The sequence below is a fragment of the Peromyscus californicus genome, unplaced genomic scaffold, assembly GCF_007827085.1.
Source record: "Peromyscus californicus insignis strain IS unplaced genomic scaffold, ASM782708v3 Scaffold_17__1_contigs__length_78620276, whole genome shotgun sequence".
In the NCBI taxonomy this organism is placed as follows: Eukaryota; Metazoa; Chordata; class Mammalia; order Rodentia; family Cricetidae; genus Peromyscus; species Peromyscus californicus.
In genome coordinates this window covers 21,298,460-21,313,396 of record NW_026294469.1, presented here as the reverse complement: position 1 = coordinate 21,313,396, position 14,937 = coordinate 21,298,460, and the positions used below count along the sequence as shown (strand labels likewise).

The 14,937-nt window shown below is 43.5% G+C and overlaps 1 protein-coding gene across 4 annotated transcripts in view; it reads right to left on the bottom strand.

The window, feature by feature from the left end:
• Positions 1-358: 358 nt before the first annotated feature.
• Positions 359-14,937, bottom strand: part of Sap130 (Sin3A associated protein 130) — a 75,006-nt gene continuing 60,427 nt past the window's right edge. For all 4 annotated transcript variants that reach the window (XM_052741756.1, XM_052741757.1, XM_052741754.1 and 1 more), the window contains exons 17-21: positions 9,970-10,218; positions 9,676-9,801; positions 4,257-4,360; positions 2,632-2,745; positions 359-1,239 (exon numbers count right to left, since the gene is read on the bottom strand). In XM_052741756.1, the coding sequence (XP_052597716.1) occupies positions 1,081-1,239; positions 2,632-2,745; positions 4,257-4,360; positions 9,676-9,801; positions 9,970-10,218 (752 nt within the window). In that variant the 3' untranslated portion in view covers positions 359-1,080. The remainder of the gene's footprint in view (positions 1,240-2,631; positions 2,746-4,256; positions 4,361-9,675; positions 9,802-9,969; positions 10,219-14,937) is intronic.

Genomic DNA, 14,937 nt, shown 5'->3' with positions numbered 1-14,937 from the left:
AAACCATAACAGTCCTTGTTTTGACCAAGTTACATTAGGCTTATTATTATTTTGTTTTCTGAGACAGGATTTTCCCTGTGTAGCGCTGGCTGTCCAGGAACTCATTCTGTAGAGCAGGCTCGCCTCAAATAGAGATCCACCTGTCTCTGCCTCCCAAGTGCTGGGATTAAGGTGTGCAACATTACTGCATGGCTTTATATCAGGCTTATTTTAATTTAAGACAAGAGTCAAAGACTTGACCATTGAAAACATCATCAGATTGCTGGGATAAGTAGAACTCAACGAGGAACTGAACACTGTGAGTGCAGCAAGATGAACACCTCGGAGATGCACATTAGAAAGAGGCCAACTGCTCATCTACAAAAACCTCTTCTAGTCTTTATTAACATTAGAGATGCGTGGTACATATGATTAACAGCATCACACCAGGAGGGAAGTACAGATAACCGAAAATGTTCTCCAGAACAGGATCCCAGAGCAGTGCAGTTGTTGCCTGCTCTCGACCTCCACAAGAATCCAGCTCTGATACAGGCAGCTCAGACAATGTAATAACATCTCTTGGAAATGGTTCTTTTGAACAGAAATGATAACTGATCGCTGGAATCCTTCTGTGTGAGATGCGGCAACTCTCCGGGTGCTGTGGCACCACCGTAAAAGGCCAATTTGGGCACTGGAAGGTCAAAGAGAAGAACTGCTGGAGTGAGAAGAGGTTTTATGTTTAGTCGAGAGAGAACAGATTGTCCAAGTGGATACCTTCAGTCCAGGCTCAGTTCAGGCCCTGTAGGACTCCACCAGATAAATACAGTCTATGGACTGGGAGGCTGAAAACTCAGCTGGCCGTCTGTCCCCAAGTATCAGGAGTTGCTGAAGACAGAGGTGCAACAGGCGTGTACCTGGAGGAAGGAGGACTCCCCATGTCAGCCCAGCTCTGATCCTTCTGTGCCACCAGCTCTGCTTCCTCAGCTGAATGAGGAAAACTCCTGTTTGCAATGCTCCATTGTGAAAGTAGCTAAGCCCTCTTCCCCTCCCCCCGAATCACCATTCTTCATAAATTGTTTCCAAGTCCTGATTCTTCTGGGTCTACACCTTTTCCTTTCGCTTCAATTTTGACACTTTCTTGACAGTCCCGTTCTTGTTGAGGAGCTTCAGGACCCGATCTTTGTGATCCAAAACCTTAAGCATAGAGTCTCTGGCCTCACTGATTTGGTCCATCACTAGTTTACACCTCTGCATGTTTCCCTGGAACAGAAGGCACACCATTACCTAGATGTCATGGGATGAGACAGCTTTAGAGAACTGTTCACTCAGGGCAGAGGCATTCCACAGAGAACAAGGCTGACTGTATTATCTCATTCTTGGCCAGGGAGGCCCAAGGCCCCCGCTAGAACTAATTTGTAAGACATCGTTGCTAAAGATGCTGTATGACTTGTTAAAAGGATAAAGGGAAACCAGGCTGGAAGTGGATTTTCTTCTTGCTGGCTCGCCCTTCCTGTGCTGGGAGAACTGCTATCGAGAGTTAATTCCTTAAGCCTTACTCATCTTGTGGACCGTGTGTGCAACACTACCAGCTGGCCAGGCAAAGTGAACTTACTGGTGAAACAGTGGCCAGTCTGTTCCAGGGGTAAAGAACTGCTTCTGATTGGATCTGTGGTGGCTCCACAGGAGGGAATCCATTTCTGATACCAAGTAGAAGCCTGTGGCTCACTGGTATGGGGCACAGACATATTTTTGTAAACACCCACCCATGTGCCTTTTAAACAACACTAATTAAATTAAACTCAAGGGGTCACTGGGAAAAAAAAAAGACATTAATGTAGAAAGAAGACTAAATAGGAAGAAGAAGGGATCAGAGGGAGGCAGACAAAAGAAGATAACATGAGTTCGAGGCCAGCCTGGTCTACAGGGTGAGATCCAGGACAGGCACTAAAACTACACAGAGAAACCCCGTCTTGAAAAAAACCAACCAACCCCCCCCCCCCCCCGCCCCCCCCAAAAAAGAGAAACGTGGTGGGAGAGATTGCTCAGCAGCTACTAGTGCTTGCTGCTTGCTGTTCGTTAAGAGGAACTGAATTTGGTTCCCAGTCATGTTGGTGCTCACAACTGTTTGTAATTGCAGTTCCAGGGGATCCAACACCCTCTTCTGGTCTTTGCAGATACCTGCATGCATGTGGCATAATATATAAATATATTACATACATACATACATACATATATATATGTGTGTGTGTATATATATATAAATATATATATATATAAATATATAAATAAAAAAGAAAAATTAAAGTAAATAAAAAAATGGTTGGGGATTTAGCTCAGTGGTAGAGAGCTTGCCTAGTAAGCACAAGGCCCTGGGTTTGGTCCTCAGCTCCGGAAAAATAAAAAAATAAAAAAATAAAAAAATGGCTGAGCACCTCCTGGTAATTGCACACTGAAGCAAGTAAGTTTGTACAAAATAACTCTTGTAGTGGGGAAAGGTATATGGGAGGGTTTGGAGAGAGAAAAAGGAAGACAGAAATGTTGTCATTAAAATATAATCTAACTAAACAAACAAACAAACAAACAAGGGGGAAAGGAAGCAGCAGCAGCTTTGGTGGCCAAGTGGGCACCCGGAAGGTTGAGGACTCAGCAAACCTGTATTAGCTCATTTATTCGATGTAGATCATCATCAGTTGCTGCCTTTTTCTTTGGGATAATCCCTTCCTGTAGGTTGGTAAGTCTTTCATAAACATCATGTTCTAGATTTGTCTGCAACATACAAGAGGAGCACATGTGACCACATAGACATCGTTCTGTGTCACTCTCAAGCAAAGGAAGTTCATTCTGTGAACTGTTCTAAGTGCTTGGATGACAAAGGCCTTGCCTGGACAGACCAAGGTACTAACATTAACAAACAGTAAAGGAATGAACTAATAAATACTTTACATTATGTTACAATTTGCCATAGTTCAGAGTTCATCTTCAAAGATAACTTTGAAATACTACACCACATCCATAATTCCCCTGAAAAATAATTACCATTTTCACAGAAATATTTTATATTAATTTAACCCTAGCAACAGTACAATGTTTTGTTTTTTTTGGAGTTTCATGTATTTCAGGCTGACCTCAAACCTACCATGTAGCCAAGTATGCCTCTGAACTTTTGATCATACTGAATTACAGACATGTGCCATTACATCCAGTTTATATAGTACTGGGGATCAAACTCAAGCCTCTGTATATGCTGGTAAGCTCTCTCCTTACCCCTTTTTAAAGATAAGGCCTTTCTAGGTAGCTCAGGCTGGCCTCTATCACAAAATCCCTTCTACCTCAGCGACACAAATGCTACCACACCTAACACTACTGTGTTTTGATACTCAGTAGAAAATGGTCTTGAGAGCACTGTTACTCCAAAGATGGGAATACTTTGCGAGGATACTCTGGCTGCTTTGCCTTAACTTGGATGGTAGGAGATTTTTGTCCTAGGTTTCTAGGGATGGTGGCTCACGTAAGCTCTAGCACTGGACAGATGACAGAGGTTGCAGTTCATATTCACGAGTCAGGAGAAGAGGGCACAGCGCACATGCGGCCAATACCGGCTCCTCTCAGAACAGAATGAATGTGCAGGCACTGTGGGAGGCAGGCTTTGTAGAGAAGACCCCTGCCTGTTCTCTAAAGCAAGATGGCACAGGCCTGCATCCTACCAGGAGCTGGGAGGTCACTGAAGCTTGTTACTTAGTGAGAAGCAAACCGTGTGGTGGCCCATGGTAAAGGGATTGCTTGGCTATAGAACCTTCCCGAGGAAGCAGAGTGGTCGGTGGAAAAGGCTCATGGGAAGACCACTCAGCTTCCCTCTTTTCATATGTCCTGACAGGACATAATGTTCAACTTTAACTCCAGGTCTTATACTACAGCACCTTCATGTATTTTGGATCCAGGTAATTAGAACTAAAATTCAGGCCTGGATAGATGGCTCGGTGAGTAAAGACACTTCTCCCCAAGCATCATGATCTCAGTTTGATCCTCTAGGACTCACATGGCAGAAGAGACCCTACTTCTAAAGGCTGTCCTCTGACTCACCTCCATCAAATAAATAAATAATCATAATCTCCAAGCAACAGATGTACTTGCTTTAACTGTGGGACCACAGGCCTGTGTGCCTTTATCACCCCATTTCAGCAGCTCTGGGGATCAAACCCAGGGCCTACGGTACATCAGGCTGGCTACCTACTGGGCTACCTCTGGCACGAGACAGCAACAGACAGAACTGCACCTACCAGTTGCAGTAACTGGGCAGCACAGAGGTGGACTTTCCAGCCTTGGGCACGGCAGGACACTCCCTTCTGATTAGCTATTTCTTGTAGCATAGCTTTCTTCTCCTCTAGAACCACACACAGATAAAATGAAGCATTATTCCCTTTGTTATAAAAGCAAAACCACTGGGTTCAAGCAGCTTAAGTGTCAATATTTTAACAAAATTTCTTTCTCCAAACATCTTTACAAATAAATCTTCTGCATTTACATCAGGGGGAATAGGGGTCAATGATATGAACAAACTTTCTGTGATTTCTTTCTGAGATAGAATTTCCCTATGTGGCTCTGTCTGGCCTGGAACTTGCTGTGTAGACCAGGCTGACCTCACACTCACAGAGTTCCACAGGCTTCTTCCTCATGAGTGCTGGAATTAAAGGAGGCACCTGTTGTACATTATTTTGTTTGTTTTCTGACAAATAAAGCTTGCTTGGAGATCAGAGGGCAGAGCCAGCCACTAATTAACCGTAGAAGTTGGGCAGTGGTGGTACACACCTTTAACCCCAGCACTTGGGAGGCTCATGCCTTTAATTGTAGCATCTGGGAGGTGGAGACAGATCTCAGCCCTTTTGGTCTGAGGATTCAGAAAGGTAAGAAGTCACTGGTGGTGGCTCCTCTGATCTTTCAGGTTATTACCCCGATATCTGACTCTTGTTTTTTACTGATAAGACTAATTAGGTTCATGCTTCAGCACCACTATACCAGCTTGTTTTCTGTATTTTCATCAGTTCCACAAGAGAGCTTTTAAGATGTCCTCTAATAGGGTGAGCTGGCAGGACAGCTAGCTCCTATGGTAATCTCCAAGAGGAGAAATGGTCTTCTGGGAAACTGAGCCTTGTTCTATGTGTGGGGCTTATGTGCAGCTGGAGAGCTCGACCAGAAATTCTGGAAGCTTTCTGGAGTTACCCATATTTTAAGAGAATTTCCTTAAGTGTGAATTGTACTTCTTTCTTTTTCCTTTTTTGGTTTTTTGAGACAGGGTTTCTTTGTGAAGCCCTGGCAGTTCTGGAACTCACTCTGTAGACCAGGCTGGCCTCAAACTCAAGAGATTTATCTGCCTGCCTCTGCCTCCCAAGTGCTGGGATTAAAGGCATGTGCCACCACAGCCTGGCTGTATATTCAGTTTTGAGGTGAACCTACTTTGTTCTACAAGTATTGAAAACAAATTATTTAACTGCCAAATAATAAAACACCAGTGTCCCTCAGCAGGCCTTGAAACGCTGTGTAGTTAAGGCTGATGGTGAACTTTTGATCATCTTGCCTCTACTTCCTGGGATTGCAGATGTGTACTACTCTGCTTTTATGTAGTGCTAGGAACTGAACCTAGGAACTCTTGCAGGCTAGACAAGTATTCTACCAACTGAGCTACAGGTCGAGAACTTACTAGAAGCCTAGGCTCGCTTCCAATTCACAATCTTTCTCAGCTTCCTAAGCACTGGATTAGGCACGTGCCACCATGCGTTGTCTTTCCACCTGCAGTGGTGTGTACCTACAACCTCAGTACTAGAAAGGCTGAGGCAGAAGGATCACAAGTTCAAGGCTAGTCTGGGATATACAGTAAGGTAGTGTTTCAAACATAAGGTTTTGTTATTAGCCAGGGCCTTGCACATACTATACAACTGACCATTAATCTGCATCCACCACACTCGGCACTGAGGCATTTCTTAGCAGGTGTCTGCACTGTCAAGCTACCTTCCTCCTTTCTGGATCATACTTTGAAGGTCTCCATGCTTTCAATGGTTCCACAATTTGTACCATTTCATTCTTGCTTTGTGTCTTCCCTTTATTCTTTCCAGTTTTTTTTTTTTTTTTTTTTTTTGGCTTTTCGAGACAGGGTTTCTCTGTGTAGTTTTGTGCCTTTCCTGGAACTCGCTTTGGAGACCAGGCTGGCCTTGAACTAACAGAGATCCGCCTGCCTCTGCCTCCCGAGTGCTGGGACTAAAGGCGTGCGCCACCACCGCCCGGCTATTCTTTCCAGTTTTGCTAAGAACTTCTCCAAAGAATGATTTTGTGTGTGTGCGTGTCATTGGTTTTAGGTTTTATTCACAACCATAGACTTAACTCTGCAATTCAGCTAGACTTGGAGGGAATGAAGAAACTCTGGAACCCAAAGAACTGCAGCAAGAGCAGAGATTATGAGGGACTGTGAACAAATGGCATGGAGTGTTCTCCCGAGCCACAGGAGGAACAGCCTGGTGGGTATGGTACACTCAAGTTGAAAGCATTAGGGCTGACCAGATGGCAATGGGATCTTGATGGTTTCACTGCTCTTGGACCTAAACTGCTCCAGGGCTTCCAGAATGTTCCTGCCTTCTTTGATTTTTTCCAAAGACTGGTTTTGCCACCCAGCCACCCAGTTTTGGTGTGCAGATGAAAAACTGGGAACCATTTGGGCACGGGGCAATATTTGCCATGGACAAGGTGCCAGGACCTGTGTTCTCAGGATTAAGTCCTCATCCTCTGATCCCCCCGGTACATTAATCCTGCAAAACTTCTCTAGTGTTCAGTGTTCCACTGTCTTTGGCCCCAAGCACTGGCCATGTCAAGGAACAAGAAGAACACAGTGGCCACGGTTGCTAGCAAGCGGCCACAGGGGACAGGGTCTGTAAAGCCTGGTTTCAGGGATTTTACTGTCTTCTGCTCTTATCTTTGCTATTTTTCCTTTGTACTTCATTTGAATTTATTTTCTCTTATTTTTAAAATCAAATTATGAGATAGAATCTAGGTTACTTTGTCTATTCTTTAATTTTTTTGTTTTAAAAGCCAGGTGTGGTAGTACACAACTTCAATTACAACAAAAGCAGGTGGATCTCTGTGAGTTCAAGGTCAGCTTGGACTACAAACTGAGTTCTAGGCCATCCAGAGATCCTGTCTAAACAAACAAAAAACCAACACAAAGCTTCCCATTTAGTGCTGTATTTGCACGGTGCTGGCAACCAGACACAGGGCCTTGTGTAGGCCAGGCAGTACTCTACCAGATGAGTTACATCTTCAGTCCTTAGACTTCCATGTCATGTGGTTATTTCCTGTGTTCTTTCCAACCCCCATCCACTTCACTTTCCTATGGGTGCACAGCTCTGGTATTCTGTCTTCATTTGTTTATATATGAATTGGATCTGAAAGCTCTGGCCAAGTAGTTCAAAGTTTAGCAGGAAAGAGGTGTGGTGACTGCATGTTTATACCCAAACAGAGACACTCGGGAGCTTAAGTCATCTGCCAAAGTACTTCCCATGGGACAGCTTTTAAAAAGGAAGGCTCGGGGCTAGAGAGATGGCTCAGAGGTTAAGAGCACTGCTTGCTTTTCCAAAGGTCCTGAGTTCAATTCCCAGCAACCACATGGTGGCTCACAACCATATGTAATGAGATCTGGTGCCCTCTTCTGGCCTGCAGGGATATGTGCAGATGGAACACTGTATACATAATAAATAAATAAATTAAAAAAAAAATAAATAAAAAGGAAGGCTCAACCAGCAGTAAGTCTCTACTTAGTATGGGTTAAAATGTTCCCAGGCTCATCTCTAAACATTTACAGCCACACAATTCTTGTGGTGTGAGCAGATGCTCTTTTCCACTGAAGATCAACACGCTTCTCTGAGAATTTCACAGTACAACTGGCCCTCTGAATGTGGGTTCCACATTCGCATATCAACATTTAAAAAGAAAAACCCTGTGTCTGTATTAAGCATGTACAGATTTATTTTTTGTCATTAGTCCCAAAATAATATAGTTTATCAACTACTTATACATTTTTTTTTTTTTTTTTTTTATGGTTTCAATGTGAACTATTCCTTAAAGACTCACGTTTGTTTGTTTTTGAGACAGGGTCTCATGTATCTCAGGCTAGCCTCCAACATACAAATCCATTTGTCTCAGCCTCTTTACATACTGGGATTACAGGCATGAGTCACGTAGCACACTGGGCTTTCTGCAGTGCTGGAGACTGAATGCATGCTACATTCCAGGGTCCAATGCATGCTGCACAAGCACCCAACCAGTCCTTGATCCCCAGCTAGTGTGGCACACTGCTCTGGGAGGTTGTGGAACCTGACGGATGTATCCAGACCATGGCATGTGGGCTACATTAGCTACGAATGTGACCTGATACAAAACCACAAACTTAATTCAACACTAGACAGCCCTGATCTTTGACATAAGTTAGTAACTTATTCAAATAAGACTCACTGTGAGGCCAAGAAAACTATTATAGAAATTTCCAAGTTGAGTTTATGAAAACAAAGAACAATGCGGCCAATTTTTGGTAATGCACAATTCTCCATATATTCATTATGTTAGAGATGAAATGAAATTTAAAAGACCACCGAGGAGCGATATTTTCAAAGTTATCAACCATTTTCATTGAATGTGGGCTTGTTAAAATTTCATACTGGAGAGATGGTTCAGTGGTTGGAAGGACTGGCTGCTCTTCCAGAGGACGAAGGTCCAGTTCCCACATGGCAGCTCACAACACACACACACACACACACACACACACACACACACACACACACACACACACACACACACACACACACGAAAAACAAACCACAACCAAGGCACATAAAATAATTAAGTCATTAAAAAAATTATATTAAGGGAGGCAGAGGCAGGCGGATCTTTGTGAGTTCGAGGACAGCCTGGTCTACAAAGCAAGTTCCAGGGCAGCCAGAGCTACACAAGAGAAACCCTGTCTCAAAAAATCAAATCAAAACAAAACAAAACAAAACAACCCCAAAAATCATATTAGAGTTCAACAACGAAACAAAATACCAAGGGTTTACCCTGGAGCAGTTTTTTTAAAAATTTTTACTTTCTTTATTGACCACATTTGTTCCTGGTGGATCCCCTGGAACTGGAGTCATCTAACTATCTAGTTGTGAGCCACTGTGAAGGTGCTAAGAACGGAACTGGGGTCTTCTACAAAAGCAACCAGTGCTCTAACCACTGAGTCATCTCTCCAGTCTCTCTCCTAGGTCATGAACTGTTTCACATATGTGTTGAATGAAGATCTTTTGGAAAATAATACCTATAGTGTATGTAATTATTTTAGAATCCTAGAAACTATTAATGTACTTCTGACTATGTTAAACTGCAATACAATTACAGGCTCTCCTACGAGTACTTGTGGAACCAAAGAGGTTAATGTATCAGTACTTGGGGATCTGTTAATCACAGAAAATTTATTATAACTAAGGTTTCTCCTTATTTATTTCACTAGGATCCCAATAAACACACATCTTTTTGGGAGCAAAGAGTAATTTCCACTGTTATACTCAACTGGGTATTGCATATGGTTGGAAACTAGAACCAAATTTTATTGTGACTAAAATATAGCTTACATGTTATGCCATTTCATGATTAATACTAGACGTTTCTGAGGAAACTAACCTTTGACCCGGACGTCACTGTACCTCTGAAAGTGGTGGTAAGCAGCTTTCCAGGGGTTCCGATAGTGACGAAGCAAAGTGATGGGAGGTCTTGGTCGCACTGGGACATATCTCACACCTTCTTCATCTAATCAAATGAGAAAACAAGAGGACATTAAATGGCATATTACATAAATGATTTTAATAATCCTCAAAGTTCAATTCCAGGAGGTAAGGATGCAAGTGAAACTGACGCTCTGAGAAGGACCTGGTTTAGGTGGTAAGAGCAGCAGACAATCACCCGAAGTGGTCTTACCAATATACTCTTTGGGAGGAGACTTTCGTTTCTCAGCCTTCACCAAAAGACTTTTGGCAGTGGACTTCTCATCATCAGTGCTGTTTGTCTCCATCATATCCCCTTCTTCTGTTGAGATCACGTGCTGCTGCTTCCGAGGCTTTTTCCTTGGGGAGGCACCAGGTGGTAGGTCACTTGTAGGCATGGACAGGTTGCTTGCCAGCAGAGCAAGAGATGGAGACACAGTGTTGGTAGCCAGAGGAGGGACTGCTGTTGGGGGTGGAGCACACACATCAATCAGCACCAAACACTGGAAGGCTTCACTCAGTTTCCAGAACAACAGTTATGAAGACAGCTGGCTGGCTAACAAGTACAGAGGTTTCTCATGGGCCTGACAGTATGTAAAATACTCTGGAGGCGGGAGCTGTGAACTGCTTCCTACACCCCACCAGACACTGTATGCAGATAAAATGTCTTTAGAGTAAGAAAGTTAACATTAGTCTCTACTAGAGTGGATCATAGAGCTAGGGCTTACCAACCACACAGGTTCACCTGAATTTTCAATTTTATTCTGTCAGCTATGAACATGTTTCCTGTAGCCAACCTGTTACTCACTTCTAACAGCCATATCCTATACCACTATCACTAAAAACAGCAAACTGCCTCACATTTAACACTAAATCTCCAGGAATTTCCATTGAGTAGTAGCTTCCAGTAAGCCTTGGACCTCATGAGGAACTACTGCCCACTCGTCCTCCCATGAGTGGTTCTGTTTTTTTATTTTTTGAGAAAAAGTTTCTCTGTATAACAGCTCTGGCTGTCCTAGAACTCGCTCTGTAGACCAGGCTGGCCTCAAACTCAGTGATCCACCTGCCTCTGCCTCCCGAGTGCTGGGATTTTTTTCTTTTTCTTTTTTTTTTTTTTTGGTTTTTCGAGGCAGGGTTTCTGTGTAGCTTTGCACCTTTCCTGGAACTTACTTGGTAGCCCAGGCTGGCCTGGAACTCACAGAGATCCGCCTGGCTCTGCCTCCCGAGTGCTGGGATTAAAGGCGTGCGCCGCCACCACCGCCCAGCAGTGCTGGGATTTTTTTAAGGCCTGCACCACCACTGCCCAGTTTAAGATCCCAACTTTTTATTTCCCTATGATCATACATTTTTTTCTTATTCTTCTAACAAAGGCTGACTGCTTCAGTCATTTCTGATGCACTGTTGGATGGAGAGGCCCTCTCTGCCCTGACTAAAAGATCTTAAGAAGTGATTTCCTAGAATAAAACCCTTAGATTTTCCACGGCCTCAAGTAGATCATTAGAACAAAGTCATTTATACCTGCAAACTATTAAATGACAAATTTCTTTTTTCATTTTTCTTTTTCTTTTCTTTTCTTTTTTTTTTTGGCTTTTCAAGACAGGGTTTCTCTGTGTAGCTTTGCGCCTTTCCTGGAACTTGCTTCATAGCCCAGGCTGGCCTAGAACTCACAGAGATCCGCCTGCCTCTGCCTCCCAGTGCTGGGATTAAAGGCATGTGCCACCACTGCCCGGCATTTTTCTTTTTTAAAGATTAGCTGGCACTACAGACAGTGAGCCACCAGACCAGATCTTTCTTTCTCTCTGAAGAATTTCTTCTATCCATACATCTAACAGCACTTGGAATCTTACTATATTTTGGCTTGCTTCACTGGCTTCCTTAGGCAATGCTGCTATGGTACATAGTCAATGAAATACAACTTTACATTGTTTTCCTTTTAATTTACTTCACCACCGGATTCCTTCTTAAAACTGTTCTTTGGTGTTTTTCCAATCCATTCATTCATTCATTCATTCATTCTCTCTTCATATATCACACATATATAATATATAAAAATAAAACTATATATATGCTATATATATACACACAACAACTACATATAATTACACATGCATATATATGTTTATATATAAAATTAAAAAACGAACACCAGGGTCTTATGCTGGGCAGTGATGGTACCTGCCTTTAATCCCAACACTTGGGAGGCAGAGGCAGGCAGATCCCTGAGTTGGAGGCCAGCCTGGTCTACAAAGCTGGTTCCAGGACAGCCAAGGCTACATAAACCCTATCTCAAAAACCAAACCAAACAAAAAACAAAACAAAACAAAAAAACAAAAAGCAACCAAAAAGTAAACAAAGTCTTACCATGTAGCGCTGTCTGGCTTAGTTAAGTTACTATATAGACCAGGCTAGCTCAAATTCAGAGGCCTGGGCTGGAGAGATGGCTCAGAGGTTAAAAACACTGGCTGCTCTTTCGGAGGTCCTGAGTTCAATTCCTAGCACTCGTATGGTGGCTCACAACCATCTGTAATGAGATCTGATGCCCTCTTCTAAATAAATAAATATTTAAAAAAAAAATTCAGAGGCCTTTGCTTCTTGAGTGCTGGGATTAAGGGTGTCTCCACTGTCTTAAGCTTTAGTGATTTAGATAATACTAACATCACTGTTCTCAAGACTCTCATGACTGAAGAGCTTTGTTCTAGCTCATCCCGGGTTAATGTTAGGATCAGCCACAGCAATCTGCCATACTGTTGATGTGGTTAGATGGTCAAATTAGTATTGAAAGACCCTCCAGTCTCCAAGTTGAAGGCCTTCTCATCTATCTCGTAGATCAGACAGGTTGAGGTTTTCCTCTGGATAGGTTTGGTCTGTGTCCCTCCCTATTCATCAGCAAAGAAGTTATAGAGAATGGCCTTTTGCAGAGTGGTATCAAGCCTGAGTTCAAGGGTAGCCTCATTTACACAGTGAGTTCCAGGACAGCCAGAGCTACATAGTAAGATCTTCTCTCTAAAAAAACAAAAACCGCCGGGTGGTGGTGGCGCACGCCTTTAATCCCAGCACTCGGGAGGCAGAGGCAGGCGGATCTCTGTGAGTTCGAGGCCAGCCTGGTCTACAGCGCGAGATCCAGGAAAGGTGCAAAGCTACACAGAGAAACCCTGTCTCGAAAAAACAAAACAAAACAAAAAAAACAAAAAAACAAAAACCAAATCAAACCAAATCAAACCTAGTTTAACACTCCAGATCAAGGGTTTTTACCTATTAGCTGTATCCCACCTAAGGCACACCAGGAACTAACTACCCTATGATCATTTAGGTTCCTTAGCAACCTTCTGACATAACTTTGGCTCCGAAGTCATACATATAAAGTGATGGTAAAGTCACAAGCATGACACTCTCTTCAGAATCACACACCCAAATCATGGTGCATACAACATTTCTTTCCTCTATTCATCTGATATTTAAGACTATGTTAATATCTTTTAATAAACTCCAATACTGTTTCATAAAAAAATAAGTTTTATTGTTACAAATCTGAAGGCAAAAAAACCTGCCTAAGGCCTACAGCAAAATGTTGTGTCAGCATCTCAGGAATCGCCCAGCCCCACCCACGGCAGGCTCCAAAATATAAACTCACTGAAAAGGCTTTGCATCTAGAATGAAAGTTCGATTCACCCCCAGGCATCCAGGCATTTTGAGGCTCCCATGACCATAGCCCAACTAGTCACTGTGGTAGCTATTCTACTAAAGAATGTATTTTGTCTCCCAACCCTGCCCTACCTCTCTGCTTCATGGTCATGGAATTCAACCATTTCCTCCACTACATCTTCCTGTCATAATTTACTGCCCCATCATAAGCACAAAGAAATGAGTCCAAGTAACCTCAAATATCACTTCATCAAAACCACACAACTTAGGCTGAAGGAACGGCTCACTGGGAGTGCGCTTGCCTATCACATACATGCCTGGCCCTGAAGCTAATTTTTAGTCCCACAAACGCCCAACCTTCCTTCTTGACATCACTCCTTTACCTACTGAACTGCCCAAAGTAACTGCACTTTGTCCTAGTTTTAGCTAACTCCATCTCATGTCCCACCCAACTGCCCCCAAGGCCCTGCTAAGCACACCTTTCCGAGCAGCACACTCGTTCAGCTGAACCTGCAGCTTCCGGAGGTCCAGTTTTACAACAAGAAACAAACTCTTTTAATCAACTGAACAGACACTTTTGAAACTTCTGTTTCAAACCCTTGCCTGCTCCTGGTGTGGTATAATTGTTGTTTCTGGCTTTATAAACCCTACCCTGCCTTTCCTAGAGTTGAGAGTCCTTCCCGGCATTAGCCTGCTCTCTACTCCGAGCAAATAAAGCTCCTAATCTGACCTTCATTGAGTGGCATTCTCTGTCTCGAGTAGGAACAATACTTGGAGGTTCTGGTGAGATTTCTACCCCTCAAGGGGCTCAGGCTTGCTCTGGGTCTCTCCAGATCGGTGGATTGTTGCATTTGGGATGCTTCCTGAGACATTCTGGGGCCCATGACTCTCACAGTGGGGTCATAGTCCTGGAAAGACTGCTGTATTTCCCAACACCAAATCTGACTGATTCCTTTTTGTCCTCCTAGGAGGGAGGTTTTAATATTCTTGTCTGTTCACCATAGGAGCTGCAGTGTAGACAGGAGGGGATCAGTCCTTCCCTTCCTTTACCCAAGCTGAGACCCCAGGTGCCCCGCCAGCCTTACCAACTGGTGAGTTCAGGTCCCCACCTCAGAGTGGCCAAGGGGTGTGCTGGAGTGTCCTTCACCTGCACTGCTTGGGTGGGAGACTGGTGACAGGAGCCATGCTGGTTCTTCCTACTAAATTCCAAGCCTGCCTCCTCTAACTGAGACAGGTCATTCTTTCTGTTCTTGGGATCACGTGCCCTGTGCCTGTGGTTTGCCTTTGCTTCTGTCCCACCAAGCCTGAATACTCTTGCCTTTGTTTACAAAGTAAATAAATAACCACACTTCAGACCTAAGCACGAGGGTCTCAAAGTTTCCTGCAAAGCCTGTCCTAGGTCAGGTAGGCCCCTGACTGTGAGAGGGAGAACAACGGAAGAGCCCAGGAAGGCGGCACTGTGTGTGCACCTGAGAACAATTAAGAGGTAAACTATTTCCAGTAGTTGTTACTATTAGTTATCTTATGGTATAAAGGTATT